Consider the following 17190-nt stretch of genomic DNA (forward strand, 5'->3'; position numbering starts at 1 on the left):
GGCTTCTGTGAGAACACACCAGGAGCTGCTCCCACGTCGGGCAGAGACAATTGCACCCGGCTCCAAGACAGACCCGCTGCTGGCCAAGGCTGAGCTACTGCTACAGCCACAGCAGTAGCACCTCCGTGATAACATATTTAAAAAGGGGGGAAAAGCTGCTGCCTAAGAGCAGCTGGGAGAGAGGAGTGAGAATATGCGCAAAACAACCACGCAGACACCAAGGTCAGTGAACAAGGAGAGGGAGGAGGCAGAAAAGTCAGGAGTAAGGTGGGAAGAAGAGAGGGGTGGAGTAAAGGTGGTTTTAGATTTGTCCTTATTCCTCATTATCCTGCTCTGTTTCATTGGCAATAAATGAATTCCCCCAAGTCGAGTCCGTTTTGCCCATGATGGTAACCGGTAAGTGATCTCCCTGTCCCTATCTCGACCCACAAGCTTTCCATATCTTTCACCCCCTGCCCTGTTGATGGAGGGGCAATGACAGGGCAGCTTGGTGGGCACCTGGCCAAGGTCAACCCCCACCACCACTTTAACCAAAACAGGGGTCAGTGCTGGTGTTGGCCAGATCGCAGGCTGTCTGCCAGTGACCTTGTTCCCATCAAGCAGCACCTTTGAGAATGCCCACAGCCACTGTAATGAAAGCGCAAACACTCCCACCGCATTAAGCCATACAACACTTCTATTTAGGGCTAAAGACCTTGCTGGCATCTAATTAACACACAGACTTTGCAATTTATTGCACAGCAAGACTGCAACGCAACCAGGTAGGACACGGCATTAATTCTCATCCCAGCTCTCCAAAAGGCTCAGCCCCAAATGGCATCAGGAAACAGCTGTGAACCAGAGCAGTGAAAAGCCTGCAGCGCTCCCCAGTACTAACCAGCCCTCCTCCAACAGCAACATCCACCGAGGGAATTGTTTGTAACACCTTTTCTAGCACAGTTTTTTTTATATTTGTTTTCAATGCTTTAATAAGCTTCCTCATGTTAAAAGGGCATAGCTGCTCCCACGAGGCCAACAAGACATGTTTGGGCAGCTCAAGTTGCCCAAGTCTCATGTAGAATAAAGTATAAATTAAAGCTAAAGCTTCTGGAAACACAGCAGTGAAGGTATGCCACAATTTAACAGTAGCTTTCTGCTTGTTCTGCAACCCACCAGAGCAATACCAGTTACACCGTAATGTTAATAACAACTCATACACACGTCTCTATTTCTGTGCACTTTGTTTCACCATCCCTATAGTTTATGCAAAGACCTTCAAGACTTAATTCGTCAAAGTACAGTTTACCCCCTGAGTTTTGGTAACTACACAACAGATTTGATATAGAATTTCAGCTAATGGAGCCAAAACGTGAGCATGTGGTGTCCCCCGGGTCTGTGGATACCGTGCCTGCCTACAACGGTATCAGTCTCGCAGGTGCGGAGGTGTCTCAGCTGATGAACAGGTTTCCTGTCACATCACTGTGAACCAAAATGCTTCGGTTTAAATGCAGAGTGCAAGACAGAGTGGCTCATCTGTGAAGTCAAGCTCAAGAATGTTCCCATTGCTACTGATAAAGACTTTATTAAAAACATATTAGCTTGGATTTTGCCAAAATAATTTACACAGTAGAAGTATCCCACACAGAGAGAAATGATACAACTCCACCTGATGTCTGGAGTATTGCACGGGGGAGTGTCATCACGCTTCAGTGCGAGATTTGGTAAGTGCCTGCTACAGGTACATACAGCTGTTGCATCCCATCTCCACCAGCTTCCCGTGTCCTAAATGCGCTCACCACAACTTCTCTGCTAAGACAGTACCAAGAAACAAGGCTCTGCTTCTTGCCTGTTAAGACTCCTTCCCCTGATAGGCACTACCGAAAAGCCCAGCGAATTTAAAAAAACTCTGCGATTGAGAGCAACCATACCCCTGAGGACAGAAAGAGTGCAGGGACTCCCCCAAAAAATGAAAGGTTTGTGATCAGAGCATGAAGACAAAAGTACTTGATGAGCAGTGAGCACTGCTCATGTCCACTGTCTGAGCACCAACCCCACAAGTAGCTAAGAGGGAGCTTTGTTTCCAGCCTACCTCCACAAACACGCTAGATCGGTAACTGTCACCATCAGTCTGTCCTTCCACAGCAACGGCAGCGTAGACAGCCTATGACCTGTCTTTCCATGCTGTCTTATTTAACAGTACTTTCCCCCCGCAAACAAGTTCTCACTCTTCCAGTTTTAACAAACGTGTTCCTCGTGTGTTCAGCCTTTAGGGTCTGCAGGGAAAGCCTGCAACAGTCTGGGATAAGAGCACTCCATTGCACTGGCTGTGCATCCAGCTTCCGCTCCGAGCAGCGGCCTGGGCAGAGTGCAGCTGGTGGTGGACACCGAGGACAGCTGTGCTGGACTCCAGAAGCCAGCATGACTTTTCTTCCACATAAAAAAAAGTTATAAAAAAAACCCCAAACCTTTCCCTTGAGAAATAGTTTGGTTCAGCCCAACACTGACACCACAGAGGTGGTGACAGGGAAAGTGTCCATAAAGGGATGTCCTGTGCTACAGATTTCATCCTGTGCCAGTCTTCCCTGAGGGAGATGCTCTTCATCCTTAGGCACAGGAGGACTCACCAGCTGTGGGCTGGGCCTCAGACTCTTCAGGAGCTCATCACAAACCAGCTAGAGCACTCCTGGCATTTCCACTCTCCTCAGAGAATGTATTTCCTTCCTGCAGCCAGGCTGAAGCGTTTCACCAATGCAGAGATGACAACACACCCAGGCACTGCTATGGCTGTCTCTGCTCACAGTCACTTCTTGCTTGGCTTTGCAGAATGAGTCTTCCTGTCCAAGAAGCTCGTGTCCAAGTCCCCCCATCTTCTTAGTGCAGTGCTGAGGCCCAGCAATATTACTAGGTAAAAGACTTAACCATGCTTACCATGTGGTCAACTCCACACGCAACATCCACCACCGCACCGGGTACAGTCACCTGGATCAGACACACAAGAGCAGATTATTTCTCAAGCTGGTACTCTGTACCTGATATTTCCTGTTTCTCACCCTCCTGCTTAACGTGCCAGTTGGTTTCACAGGGAATCGCACCAACGAAAGTGCCATCGTGAAAACCCAGACAAAGCAAGATTCAGCACCGGACATGCTTGTGCGTTGAGCTGTGAAACATTCCCCTTCTCCCTTCACAGAAGCACATAAACCTTTGGAAGGACAGGAAGAGAAGGCTCACTAGCAGACAGCGAGGAGACTGTAGCCTCAGTCCATCTGTTCAGCAGCAGAAACAGCATGACCGAAGAGAGCGTAATCCAGAGAGCAGGCAGAGGATCTGCCCAAGCACCACAGGGATTTGCCTCTTCTCCCATCAGCAAGGACTGGAACAGGGCAAAAGCTCAACTTGGCCTAAGGCAGTTTTTGCTTCGATGCTAAGCAGACCCAGCTCACTCACTAGTGTAGTTACAGCTCTTTCACTGAAAGCTGACTTGAAACACAAGGAAAGCAAAGGCTACAAACGCAAGTTTTTCCTTAGAGCTAAGGAGAGGAGAGATGGCTAGTTCTAGGGCAGGAGGTCACAGACAAGTATCCCGATGACTGCCCTCGCTTTGGTACATTGCTGTAGTAGCGTCAGACAGGAACTGGCTGTCTGAGGGAGCATAACCCTCAACATCCACACTTTGGGAAACCTGGATGTGCCACACTTCGTGAGTTTAGAAACTCCACTCAGCCACAACAGTGTGATTTTAGGCAAACGCTCCAGAACTGGGAAAGAGCAGAAAGCATGCTAAAGAAACACATCCACTGCAAGTTCAGACACACAGAAAGGGACTCCAGGGTGGTCCAAATGATTGCCTCCCTCCTTTCCTACTTGGCCTTCATGGAGACTGAGAACATCTGTTAGTCTGAGTGCTGAACTCCAGAGCCAAAGACTCTTCTACACCCACAGCGTCTGGTTCTCAGAGCCATCTGAGAGAAGGGAATGGAACTAGAAGTGTTGCGAAACAGCTATGAAAATAGTTCCGATTCAAGGATCTCCTACTGTAACTACACAGTCAGTCCAGTGACCCACCACCATAGCTGCTTGACTTGGAAGATGAGCAGGGGAAGGCAGCCCACTGCTACACGGACCTGCTGCCACTGTAGTGTGACCACCGTGACCAAAACATTCACCTAATTTAGATGTGTAATGCAAGTCTTTTGGGTCACAGATGACCAATACTAGTGGTTTTCTTGGCAGCACGTACAAAAGTAAAGTGCAGGTTAGAAGGGGAGGGAAGAGGCAGGAAGGGGTAGTAGGTAGAAGACTGTGGACAGGAGGGACATAAGAACTGTTCAGATGTGATGGCACAGCACCAGTTGTTGCTTTGGGATCTGAAAACAATACCGAAACAGCAGACCAAAAATCTTCACTGAATACCTCCATCCCTAAGCGGGCTATGCAAGGACCTCTGTAAAACAGAGCAGCTCTACAGTCATCGTAGGCTTCCATTTCTTTCAAAATTACTCAAAAAAAACTACACAGCAAACAATGTTTCTGACCCTCAGGATAACAAAGATTAGCTAAAGAATATTTGCCTTAATACTGCCATCCTTACCCTCCATGGGAAATACTGGTCTTCCATTCTTCCAGTTCCCAGGCACCCTCTTAGATTCTTGCCCCATACAAACAGTTCTCCTCTGTCTACACAAGGAAAAAAAGAATAAATTAGGGCAGAGTCATTAAAAAGGAAGAATTTTATTTGTGATGTTGGCAAGTGTGGCTACAGTGCTTCTGGAACTATAAAGGGTTATACTTGCAGTATGAAAGCCATTGAGTTTAGTTCCAAGTACAAAAAACGTACTTGTGCTTGGGGAAAATGATGCCTAACAAGTAGGACAAGAAGCAAGTTTTGGGCACAAGTCTCTGCTTCCCCCTCTTACAGCTCTTGCTTTGGAATTTTATTTGAAGAAAGAGCACAGCAGAAGAGATTCCAAGGAATCATTTGTGGTGAAGTGAATCACTTGTGCTGGAAGTCAGACAATCACAGGTGACCCACATCAGCTATCAGCAGAGCAAATCAGGGAAGCAAGGCAGTGAAACCTGTCCCAAGCCACCACCTGGGACTGGTTATTCAGCTGCGTGACATAGCTAACAACAACTGGGGAAAAGAGTTGGAGACTTTTAAGCTCCTCAGCAAAACATGCAGATCTCTGAAGCGTTCAAATTAGCCTCACAGCAGAGGCAAAATGCAATCATAGATGTATAACATAAGTACAATTTAATCAGAACGCAGTTTCTAACACTTCCTGAATATCAGGGAGCGAGCAGTTACAAACACCCTGTAACCAAACTGATAGTGTCATGCACACCACTTCCCCAAAAAGGACCAGCACGTCAGCACCTGGCACTTTTCATTAGTAAACAATTACTTTTGCTACCAAGTACATGGGTTTTCGGTGCTGCTGCCCTCTGCTGCCCATTTTTACACGACTTTCAAATTCAAAACTTGCTTTAAAGGCTGGTACCGAGTACAGGGTGTACATAGCAGAGTATCATGCCCTTTGCATGTTAAATGTGTAGGTCTTCCCACCTCAGATTGCATTTGGCCAGAAGAGCCAAGAAACCCTGACATCCAGCTCAGATTTACACTCAGTTTTAGTGTGTTCATTTATTAGATAAATTGCTGCTTCTTCTAAAGTGCAACTGACTGATTTATTCTGTACAAGGAAATGAAAAAACCTTCCCAGATTTCCTGTTTGAGAGAAATTTTTTGTTTGCTTTAGCAAAATAACACTTTCTTAATTAAAGCATAAGTTAGTGCAGTACCTATGTCAGAAACCATGCTGACACCTGTAAATGCATTGCCCACCCCTCCTGTTGTATTCCAGTGTGCTTTAAGTTTAAAGACAGACGGACGCTTTTTTTTGTTTTTCTTTCAACTGCCAATAATACAGCAATGTGACTTCTCCATGACAGTAGGACTAGAAACTTACTTGTAAGTGCTGCAAACTGGCTGAGTCCACAGCGAACGTGAACAACACGGACATCCGGATTGAAGTCTGACAAGCCAAAAAGGCTGGGTGGGATCATCTCTGGCACTGCTGTCTCTATTAGGTTTGGTCCTTTCCCAAGAATTCCATATCCCCAGACAAAAACATTTCCTTCTTCTGTATTACAATAAGAACACATTCTGTAAGAAAGTCTGTGCTTGTGAAATTCATGCCATGACCAAGAGTTAATCAGATACAAAGGGATATTTTCCTTTCTCCCAGAGCAGTCTAGCACCTTTTGATTATTTAAAATTTGCAAACAATGCATTCCCATCCAAAGGCCTTTTTTTTAAAAAAAAAAAAAAACAAACAAAAACCTAGGCTGTGCAAGCAGATCAAGCCTCACAGGCAAAACTTCCATGGGGAAATAACGCCAACGCAGCGTGGGTTGGATAAAATACTTCAGCTTACTGACTGATGGGACAGAGGCTGAGTGTTTTATTATCACCGCTTTTTCCTTTGAGGCATGGCCAAACCAGCAGTAGGCTAGTCGCTCTGCCTGGCATTCTGCCTTAAACCGGGTGCCTGGGAAAGGCAGCAGTTGGACAGCATAAGACAGAGTAAGTTGCTATGTCTGCTCGCTCTGGTCCCTTCACGCTAGAAGCTCAAGTGTCTTGTCACATCAACAACCACATCATATATATATATACATGAACATCTTCCTTGAGATGATCCTTCATAAAAGTAGTACAATCCTCTCCATTATTTCTTTACTCAGTGACTTTCAAGCTGCGTTCCCCTGGCCACTGTCAACCCAAAGCACCATTCACTAAGAAGCGCGCTGCAGAGTTTCACTGTTCTCAGAACTCTCTATTTTCCAGCCTAGTTTATCAAGATTTATTTACATGTCAGATTTATATTGAGTCCGAAGGGCTCTTCTTTCTCTCAAGTGTTGTCTTACTTCCTCCCTATATCCATCTTTATTATAGGCCACACATACCCCGTGTGATCAGCAAACAAGATCAGAACTGCAAGCAGCAACCAAGCTCTCAGTCTCGTTTGCGTAAGCGCTCACAACAGCGCATACTGGAAGCAATGCTCTGCGGCCAGTGAAAATAACTCCCCTAGTTCATTCTTAAATCACAGGTTTCTCAGTCTCCCAGCTCTCTTCATAACAGACAGTGCTTTCCTGTTTCCAGTAAACAAGATGCTTGCTCCACGATGTTACAATCCACCTCCTGTATGGCATTGCACTAAAGAAGACGATTGTAAAAGCAAACTCACCCGTCAGCACAATATTGCCAGTCCCTCCACAGGCAGCTTCCTTTATCTTCCCAATCTTGAATGGCAAATGTCTGGGAACATTCACCTGTATGAGGTTGCAAGAGAGCTGTTAGAGACAAGGTAAACTGAAAACTAGACACACACATTTTCAACTTATTCTGTAGTTCTGGTTAGAACTTACATACACTGAATGCCTGATACAGACAGCCTTTATTGCCTGAATAACAGAATGAATGCAAGTCACAAGATTTAAAAAACTACAGGAAATTCATTAAGGCTGAGAGTGCAGACAACGTGGTAGAAGTTACCGACTGGAAAGCTTACATGTATGGCAACAAAGCTGGGAATGCTTAACGTCTGCTTATATCCCTGGTTCTCCAAGTCAGACACAATGGGAAAGTCAATAGGTGAGCACATTTGCAAGTTTTCACAACGGAAAAGATGACTAAAATTTGGTCTGCGGTGGCATTTTTGAACATACTAGGGAAAAAACACCCAACCAAAATCACTCTTATTTGGTACAGTTCAACACAACAAAAACCTGCACGGCTTGACACATGTAAACAGTGACCTTGGATTTCACAGATAATATCCAGCTCTGCTATTCCACAATTTGGAATTTATATATATTGTACCTAAAAATCCCGCTTTGCCAAAAGTGCCATTCATCCATTTCAGACCCGTCTGACCTCCATCGAGCACCCAGCCAGGAATCTACTGCACTACTTAACCGGGTCATTGTCGTCAGGCCTTATGGGTCTCAGTAATAAGCCCTACAGTTAGGATACATCAGGAGAGGCATGGGAAACAAAGGTACATATTTTACTAAAGCCATACTAATGCAACTGTCTGCTCCTAGCCTTCTGCTAAGAATAACTTGAGTATTAATTAATTCCCTGACTCCATTTCCTACACTAACTGTAAGAGAAGGCAACTGCCTAATTACCTCAGTACTACAATGCTTAGTGCCAAGTCAGCTCTACATTTTTGCCCCACATAAGTTTGTTCAAAAAAAAAAATTTATCTGTGAGACACTGGGACTTGTTTAGGATTCAGCTATAAACCTACTAAGGCTGTTCATGAAAAATTCACCAACATACGGGTTGATTGGAAAGGACTTCCAGGGGTCATCTGGAACCAGCACCACGCTCAAAGCAGGACCACTAAAAATTCTAGATTAGCTAGCCAAAAGACTAATTCCTGTCCTGAAACCAGCACAAGCACTCGAGCTGGACCTCAATTTGGTGCAAAGTCCATAGGATGTGGAAAGGAGAACATGGGGTGTACTCTTCCTTTTTAACAGACTAACGAAGTGGGGTGAGGTGACACAAGCCTTTGATTATCAATAGCTGGGAAACACACTGCCCTAAAGCTATACAAACATTTCAGACAGATTGATTTTGTAAGCATAGGTAAAACCAGCCTGCTAGTGGTGTTAGTTTATATTGATTTATACTACTGTCAAATGAACCCAGAGCAGGGAGAAGTGTGTCATTTTTAACTCTGTGAGCAGCAGCTGAACTGCAACATGTAAAAACATACCCCCAGGCCAACTGACCTGTGTGGTTTCTGTGACAGATGCCAACTGCAAGTATTCTGAATTTCCCCAACCAAAGACGTCTCCCTCATCTGAAACAGCCAGACAACAGTCCCCATAGGAAGAGACCTGGATAATGTTTACTCCAGCAATGTCACCATGTAGCTTAGTAGGAACACTGGTGATATTGTAGTGTCCCAGACCTGAAAGGAAAAAGACAGAGGTGATGAAGACTTTTTTTCCCCTCCCTCCAAAATAAAATTTTTTTGTCCCTAGCTTTTAACTACTAGCTTCAATGGAAAAGCAGCCACAAACACCAGTCCTACTAGCCAAAGCTACCTACAAAACAACTTTATACCATCACACCTGGAAAACAGTCTAGGCCCTCACGTCTCTTGTCTGTACAGACCAAAGTGTTTGAGAGAGCAATAACCAAGCTTGGCAGGTATCCCAACAGAAGAGAAGTTTCACAAACCAGCTGTGTCCTGTCTTCTGCAAGGACAGTTGTGAGTGACAGCACACTGCAATCAGCTCAGGCAACAGCAGGTGAAGTGGCAAAAGAGGCTGGGAAGCAAACACATTACATGACAAAGAGCTGCCTGGACAAGAGAGCAGAATGTAGACAACAAACAAGAGGGGCTACAGTACATCCACACGAGAACCGTGAGCAGAACTCAACTTCAGGAGCAGTAGGACTAAACTGTAGGAAGGACTGGCAGTCCTCTGACAGCAGGAGCCACCAGGACAAGGGCCTGGCCAAAGGTCCCATGCTAAGACAGCAGTAGCTACCAAAGGTCTCTCTCAGTTCAAAAGGAACGAGCAAGAAGCAAAACAGACCCCGAAAAGAGAATCAGGAAGATAAAGCCTGGACAGAACGGGGGAGCTAACCTTACCATGCTACTTCCACATCCACTCACAAGCTTCAAACAGTAGACACATTCTCCTCAGACTGCATGCTTGGATTGCCAGCGTGGCATCCTAAAGCTCCTCTAAAAATGAACCGGTTTGTCTCAAGTTTGGTTACATAAGAGTATTGAGAACATCTGCACACAGCTGGAAACATATCAGCCACCTTCTGTCCACACACACACAACAAATATACACCACAAGCTCTGAATCAGGAGAGCTTGCTACATTCGTCAACTGACTGAAAGGCAAGCTGAGCTGCGCTCCTACCTGTTTGTCCATCAGCTCCCCATCCACACGCATAGACCGCGCCTTTCTTGGTTCTGAACAGACTGTGGTCCTGCCCACACACAACCTGCACACAAACAAAAAGCCAGACCTGGTCAGGAAAAGTCACAGGTTCAGAACTGATGTAATGAAGCATTACTGGCAGACAAATTGAGCAATCAACCTCTACAATGCCCATCAGCTCAGATTTTGACCTTTCTCCCCAGATCAAACAGCTCTACAGACAGGGAAGGCTAAGAACAGCACAACGCACCACAGAAAACAGCAGAATTTTGTTTGTGGAAAGTGATGCTGCAGTTGATTTTTTTTCTGAGATCTAAAACAAGGAGTAGTTAACAGGAAGCTCGATTCAGCAGTGCAACACAATAAAACAGCAAAGAGTAAATAAGAGATCTCCCTTCCCAGAGTGCTACCACATGGCTCTCAATGCCAGCTACAAACTGCTATTGATTCCTTGCCATGTAAGCGCTCTAGGAACACATCTGTTCTCAAACTGACATTTATGTTGAGCTAGCAATCATGTCTGCCACAGGCTTGGCATGAATTAAAGCCAAGATCTTCAAAAGAATACATTAAAAATTTGCCAAAGTTTAAAAGGATTTAATCCACAAGTTAAAGAGATTGACTACTAAGAATATTAAGCACATAAGCGCTGTCATCAAAGTACAAACAGGTACCAATTATTCAACACCCTTGAAAAAAATAAAATAATGAAAAATCCAAACAGAAGTTTACAAGCCTAATTCAAAACATAATTAGGATGTGCCATGGCACACTCTCATCACTCGGACCTAAACGAATGACCCTTGCTTTCTAGGCTCCACAACCTCTCTAGGCAACCTGTGTCAGTGCTCAGTCACAGTAAAAAAGTGTTTCCTGATGTTCAGAGGGAACCTCCTGTGTCTCGGTTTGTGTCCACCGCCTCTTGTCCTGACACTGGGCACCACTGAAAAGAGCCTGGCTCCATCCTCTTTGCACCCACCGTGCAGGTATTTATACATGTTGGCAAAAGACACCCCCCAGCCTTCTCTTTTCCAGCTCTCTCAGCATTTCCTCACAGAAAAGATGCTCCAGTCCCTGTATCACCTTAATGACCCTTTGTTGGACTCTATCCAGTATGTCCGTGCCTGTGTTGTACTGGGGAGCCCAGAAATGGACATAGTACTCTGAGTGTGGTCTTACCACGGCTAAGCAGAAGGGAAGGATCCCTTTCTTTGACCCGCTGGCAACAGTCCTCCTCATGCAGCCCAGGGTACCATTTGCCTTCTCTACAGCAAGGGCACGCTGCTGGCTCACAGTCAACCTGGTGTCCACCAGGACCCCCAGGGCCTTTTCTGCAGAGCTGCTTCCCAGCCAGTCAGCTCCCAGCATATAGTCATGTCTGGGGCTGTCCCCCCCAAGGTGCAGGACACCTCCCCTTGCTGAACTTCATGAGGTCAGCCCATTTCTCCATCCTCTGGAGGGCAGCACCACCCTCTGGTGTATCAGCCACTCCTCTAAGTTTTATGTCATCTGCAAACTTGCTGAGGGTACGCTCTGCCGCATCATACAGATCATTAGTGAAAGTGTTAAACAGGATCAGAACCAGTACTGACCGCCGCTGTACACCACTAATTATTGGCATTCAACTAGTCTTCATGCCAATGATTACCACCCTCCGAGCTCAGCTGTTCACCCAGTTTTCAATCCACCTTCAGAATTCAGTTTAGATGATCCTCTTACCTGGACAACTCTGCTGTCAAACTCCTTCAGCTGATGAATTAGATGGCTTTCACTGGACACCACCAACCAACCACCGAGAAGAGAAAAGGCAATACAGAGGATTTCAGAGGACTGCAACCGAAAAACACGAAGGCAGACCTGCCTTTACTGAAAGCCACTTTGCTGTTACAACAAGACAGATTCTTTCACATGTTCTCTTTTACATTCAAAGAGCATAGTTCCACTGTAAAATTACTGCAGAAAGAAGTAAAGTAATTTTGCATTCTCTTTTTTAAGAAGTTAAGAACTGTCATTTTTTAAATATAACTTCTCATGGGAATTGGGGGTGGAAGCAGTCCTCAAACATGTTCCCTCGTCTAGAATGAGCACAGACACGAGATAATACTGCAGCACCTATATAAACACTACACTTGACTAGAGATTAACCACATATCCCAGAGCACTAACAGTGTAATGTTAACATCCATGTCATTCTTTCACAAAAACAGGAATTCTGAACAATCCAATGACTAACTTCCACTATCAAGGCGAAAAAAAAGCTAGCTAAATCACAGCTATTTTCTTAAACTGTAAAAGATCTCTTCTAGGCCCTGCCAGGGAATCAGTGACTTTCAATGTATTCCCAGCAGCCACTTACATGACTACTATCTTACAGAGCATTTTGAGAATATGCTTTGGTGTGGCCCACAAAAAAACCTGTAAGGGAAAAGCACTACAGATTCAAAGGCAGTTATAGCAGAGAGATTCAACAAAAGGACGCTTCTCTCATCATTAAATGGCATTTCTGACACCCTCAGAAATAGCACTTGCACTCTGAGAGACTAAAGGGAGAAAGACTGACTACTAACACCAATTACCTCAAGCAATTTATGATGGTTGGGTTTTCTCACTATGCCCTGCAAAAACTGTCACATGCTGACATCTTTCTGTCTCTTGTGAATGTGGTCAGAATAGTGCTCATGCCCATCCCGGGTTTAAAGCCAGGCCATTTATACAACTACTGCAGCATAGAAGCCCATTCTCAGACTCCTTAATCATAAACGGCATCCTTATACTGCCAGATTTTTCCCATCTCCAGGCTTCTCTGTAGGGTTGTTTTCATGCAATTATGTTTTTAACATCAAGGAAGTTCAGGATCTCTGGATTCTCACCTGTAACTTTCATCTTCAACAACCTTCCGGCCACACTGTCCATAAGAATTGTTCCCCATGGTGAAAACTGAAAAACAATGATAAAATACACTAGTTCTATTACTGTCCAATCCGCTGAAAGCCTCTTTTCAGGTACACAAAATATTTTCATGTGGTCCTCAGTATGAAAGGTTGAACACAATACTGTAAAAATTGGCATAAGCTTTCTTTAAACCAAGTCCACTTAAATTCAAGTGACTGAATCCATTTTAGTCAACAAAATCCCAGCAATATTGTTGCAGGCACAGTAGCAATACCTGGAGCCCATTGGCTGTTTTTCAGTAATTGCCTAGTTCATCCTGCCGTTGCCAAGGAGACTCAGAAATAGATCAGTGCTCCCACGGGAGCGTTAAATCAACCAACCAACCAGCTCACCCACTGATAAGCAGCACTGGATCGCTCAGCACAGCACTGAAGCCACTGCACCCGAGAATTCCCAGAGACATAGAGAGCCAATTCACAAACAGGATCTTCTGTATAAAGGCCTATTAATTAATCGCTTTTATAGTAGCACTCTGGGGCTTCAAGGGGAAAGTAACACAGGAGTATTGGCATAGCCATCCAAAACTGAATTCAAAAACACGTCTGACTGAACAAGACAAATAGACTACACTTAAACGAGGCCTGGGGCTAGATAAACAAACCATATTTTGCAACTCTTGTAGTGAAAAAGCTTCCAACACATTTACAGCTTGAGCCAAGCAGAGCTCAACGCAGTTATCAGCTCAGGGCTCTCCCTCCCAGGAACAATCCCACAAAGGCCAACAGCTACCTGTATCACATTTACAGTACAGACAGCCCATCTGGGGTCTAGTTCTAAAGGACAGAAGACAATCTTTTTCAGAGCTTTTAATAGAAGCAGAGTCGGGCATCTGTGTCACCAGCACAAGCGATACTATACCTCCTTCACTGTCTGTCAGGATCAGAGAATGGGCTCTCCCACAGGAAACCTGTAAAACTCGAGTCTGCTGCGGCTTCTCCAGTGGTAATGGTATTGGAGATGGTTCTAAGACATATTCATAGCCCTTACCTTAAGGAAGAGAGAGAAATTGTAAAAGTCAGTAGCTTTCACAAAGGAAATTCATCATATATTTGCCATCCTGTTATACATACGCACACTCACTTCTATTTTGTTACAAAAGCAGATATATTTTAGAAAGCCAAGATACTAACCAAAGTAAAAGGTTGATTGGGATTCATCACAGGGGGGAAGAAGTTAAAAGCCATAGGGATGGATGAAGCCAATAATCACTGCCTAAACGAAAATCCACCACACCTAGAAGCTGAATGTTACTATGACTTCAGGTGGCCAGAATTGAGAAACTGAGGCTTTCAGCCCTGTGCTCAACCACTTTGGTGAATAAGGCTGGATTACTAGAGCGCTTAACACCAAGCACAAACTAAGTATTCTGTGCAACTGGGGATACTGCAAGCAAGGAACAATAACAGCAGTCACAAAAAGACAGCACGAAAGGTGAACAAAAAAAATCTTAGGCCTTCATATTTAAAGAAGAGTAGATTAAAAGCCCTTTCAGAAAAAAGGAACGCAAGAAACATTAGCTAGCCTGGTTCCATAGGGGATAAGAGATCTAACGTTTACGAAATACAACAACAGGCTGTATTAGAAAAAGAAGATTTAGTAACTTGAAGAATATGTAATCAGTTACAGTCAACTGGGAAAAAAAAGGAAAAAAAATACCAGCAAAACATAAATCAGTAATAGGGAAAAGGTTAAGGGGAGATAAAAAGCTTTGATATCAAAGAAAGCCACTGTAACAAGTGAAGTCAAATCCCAGAGGATCCCAAGCAACATTCTGCTCACACAGAGCTTTAACTAGTCCTCACTGCCTTCAACCAAAAAAACCCCAGAAAAATCTACATATACCCTTTTACAGTAAGACGCTACTTGATACGAGGACATGTGTCACTGGCTGCTTGCAAATGGTGGGAGGCCGCCATGCAACACAGCAGGCATCGAAATGTGGAAGTCACAAAGCAAAAAACCTTTTCTTTGCTCTGCTCTTTCCAGCACAGTGACACAAGCTACTGGGATCTGTGGTGATCACCACCAATATCTGAACAATTCTGGCAATGAGTTGGCTAAGGAAGAGAAGCGTGACAGTAAAAGATTAGTAGGTTAACTTAGAAACAGCTTTAGAACATGCAATACAACCATCTAAAAGTCACAAGGCTGCAAATTCCCCTGGAAATGCAGCATCTACAAGGACACGGTGTTGGAATGAGCAGGTACCAAAGGAAGTTTGTAAAATTGAGTAACCAGCAGCACATCCAACAGGAAACTTGTCTGTTGGAAGTTAAATATGGAGCAGCAATCCCACTGACCCATGCCACATTTTTAACAGATCCTACCAAACACTGATCACTCTCTTAATTAGAAGGGCTTGAACTGCAAAACAATTTAACCTGTTTCTGGATTCTCTGGCAAAAATAACATGCAGGTCAGATGAAAACCAAGAAAATGCGAAGACACTCCTGAGACATCAGCACTTACAAAACTAAGACAAAAAGCTAAAACCTTTAAAAGCAGAAGTAAATGGAGGCTTCTGTGGACCCTTCATTTTGCAGCTGCTGTCTACACACACACACTTTTGGAAATCTATACCGTGCGCTAGCAGCAACACATCACAGCAGCACCGCTGTAAACTTCAGCATTCTGCACAGCAGCTGCAGTTTTCTTTTGCTTCTCCACAAAGTTTAATCTTTTGCCCATATCAGATGCACCATACCTTAATGCATTATCCTCTTTTACACTATAAAGAGAAAAATTGCTTTTAACATGGTTTTCCCCAACTGTTTATGGAGGAATGTTTTCAAACAGTTAGAGACAGCCCTTCTATAAGGGAAGTAAGTTCACAGGTTTTTGGTATCTGTCTTAGGTAGAAGGTGGCAGCATTCTGCACAGAAATCATCATCTTACATGCGTTCAAGAGCCTGATATAAGACAGAATGACTGAACAATACGTTTTTTGTTCAAAAATACCATTTGGTATTTTAGAAATATATATAATATAATAATATAATAATACAATAATATATAATAATATAAAATAATATTATTATTAAAAATATATATATAATAAAAAGATAGAATATCTTTAGAAACAGCAAAGCATAGCCCCGCACTCTGCATCAAAGCCTCCTGGACATTTTTCATGCCTTCTAACCCGAAGATTCCCACATCACACGTATCCTGCAGTGCTCCCCTGTAAACCCATACACCACTTCAACCCTTACTTCGATCTCTTCTGCTTCTCTGGAATCCAAGCTGGGAATCCTTGTTCAGCCCCATGCCCCACACTTTGGTGATGTCTGTGGTATTAGAAGACAGCAGTGTGAATCCATAACCGCAGGCAGCAGAGGAGATCTTTGAAGACAAACAAAACCCACACGATCCAGTTATAAACTATGCCTTAAAAAAACAAGTTTCACCCCACGCTATTTTTCCATCAGCTTTCCTCCTTCACTAAGCTATATCCAAATGCAGCCCAAATTCATGGTATGTATGGTCTTTGCAAAAGCGAACAGAAACACTCTTCAGTGATAAAGCACAAGGGTATAAAGTCAAGTACAAGATTACTGCCTTAGAGTTCTGTTTCTCTCTGCATACATTTTTACTTTTGTACTATTTTGGACCCATTCAAACACAATAGGAAGACCTATTTCCTGACCTGCAGATTAAAACAAAAACAAAACAGCAAAAGCCAACCACAAAACCTACAAAGCAATATTAAGGGAATAACATACCCCTGTTTCATTCACTTTTTGCCCCCCCAAAGCCCACTATCACAGCTCTGACCTTCTCCGATTTGGACAGCAGAATTGGACGTTTGAAAGGTGCAAACAAGAGAATGACATGGTTTTCAACAAGGGCTTCCAATTCAATGAGGGTGAAAGCAGCCATGAACGCCACTGCAAGTGAGGCGCTATTTCTCTGAAAAAGGTTGTTCACACTCTTACTCTCTTATGCCTCTGACAGGAGAGCACGGACGTGTGTATATATATACATAGATACACCTATGCCAAACTGCCTGCTACTGCAGTTATACCAGAAAGCATCCTGTCGAACACCACTACATCGATGAAAAATCACATTCTTTAACGTCTTTCCGAGCTGAGAGCAGACACCCGCCCACATTAAGGGGCGCGGACGGAGGAGGTGCGCCGCCGTGTGCGAAGCAGCGGCGCGAACGTCGCCCCGTCGGGATAAGCCAGAGCCGCCCACCTTCTCCGCCGTTTCCAGCCGGTAGGGCGGGGGTTGGATCCGCCGCGGCTTCTTCCAGCCCACGTCCGGGGTCAC

General features: G+C 44.3%; 1 protein-coding gene across 1 annotated transcript; it reads right to left on the reverse strand.

Annotated features, from left to right (window-relative positions):
* Positions 1-2340: 2340 nt before the first annotated feature.
* WBSCR16 (Williams-Beuren syndrome chromosome region 16) lies at positions 2341-17184 on the reverse strand. The gene is made up of 11 exons (XM_009885098.1): positions 17116-17184; positions 16128-16257; positions 13774-13902; positions 12834-12900; positions 11683-11734; positions 9943-10027; positions 8788-8969; positions 7230-7314; positions 5949-6122; positions 4571-4656; positions 2341-2958 (listed from the first exon to the last, which is right to left on the reverse strand). The coding sequence occupies exons 2-11, from the start codon at positions 16180-16182 to the stop codon at positions 2881-2883; spliced, it is 993 nt and encodes a 330-aa protein (XP_009883400.1). The 5' UTR covers positions 16183-16257; positions 17116-17184; the 3' UTR covers positions 2341-2880.
* Positions 17185-17190: the final 6 nt, after the last annotated feature.

Source organism: Charadrius vociferus, unplaced genomic scaffold (assembly GCF_000708025.1).
Source record: "Charadrius vociferus isolate BGI_N301 unplaced genomic scaffold, ASM70802v2 scaffold54, whole genome shotgun sequence".
In the NCBI taxonomy this organism is placed as follows: domain Eukaryota; kingdom Metazoa; phylum Chordata; class Aves; order Charadriiformes; family Charadriidae; genus Charadrius; species Charadrius vociferus.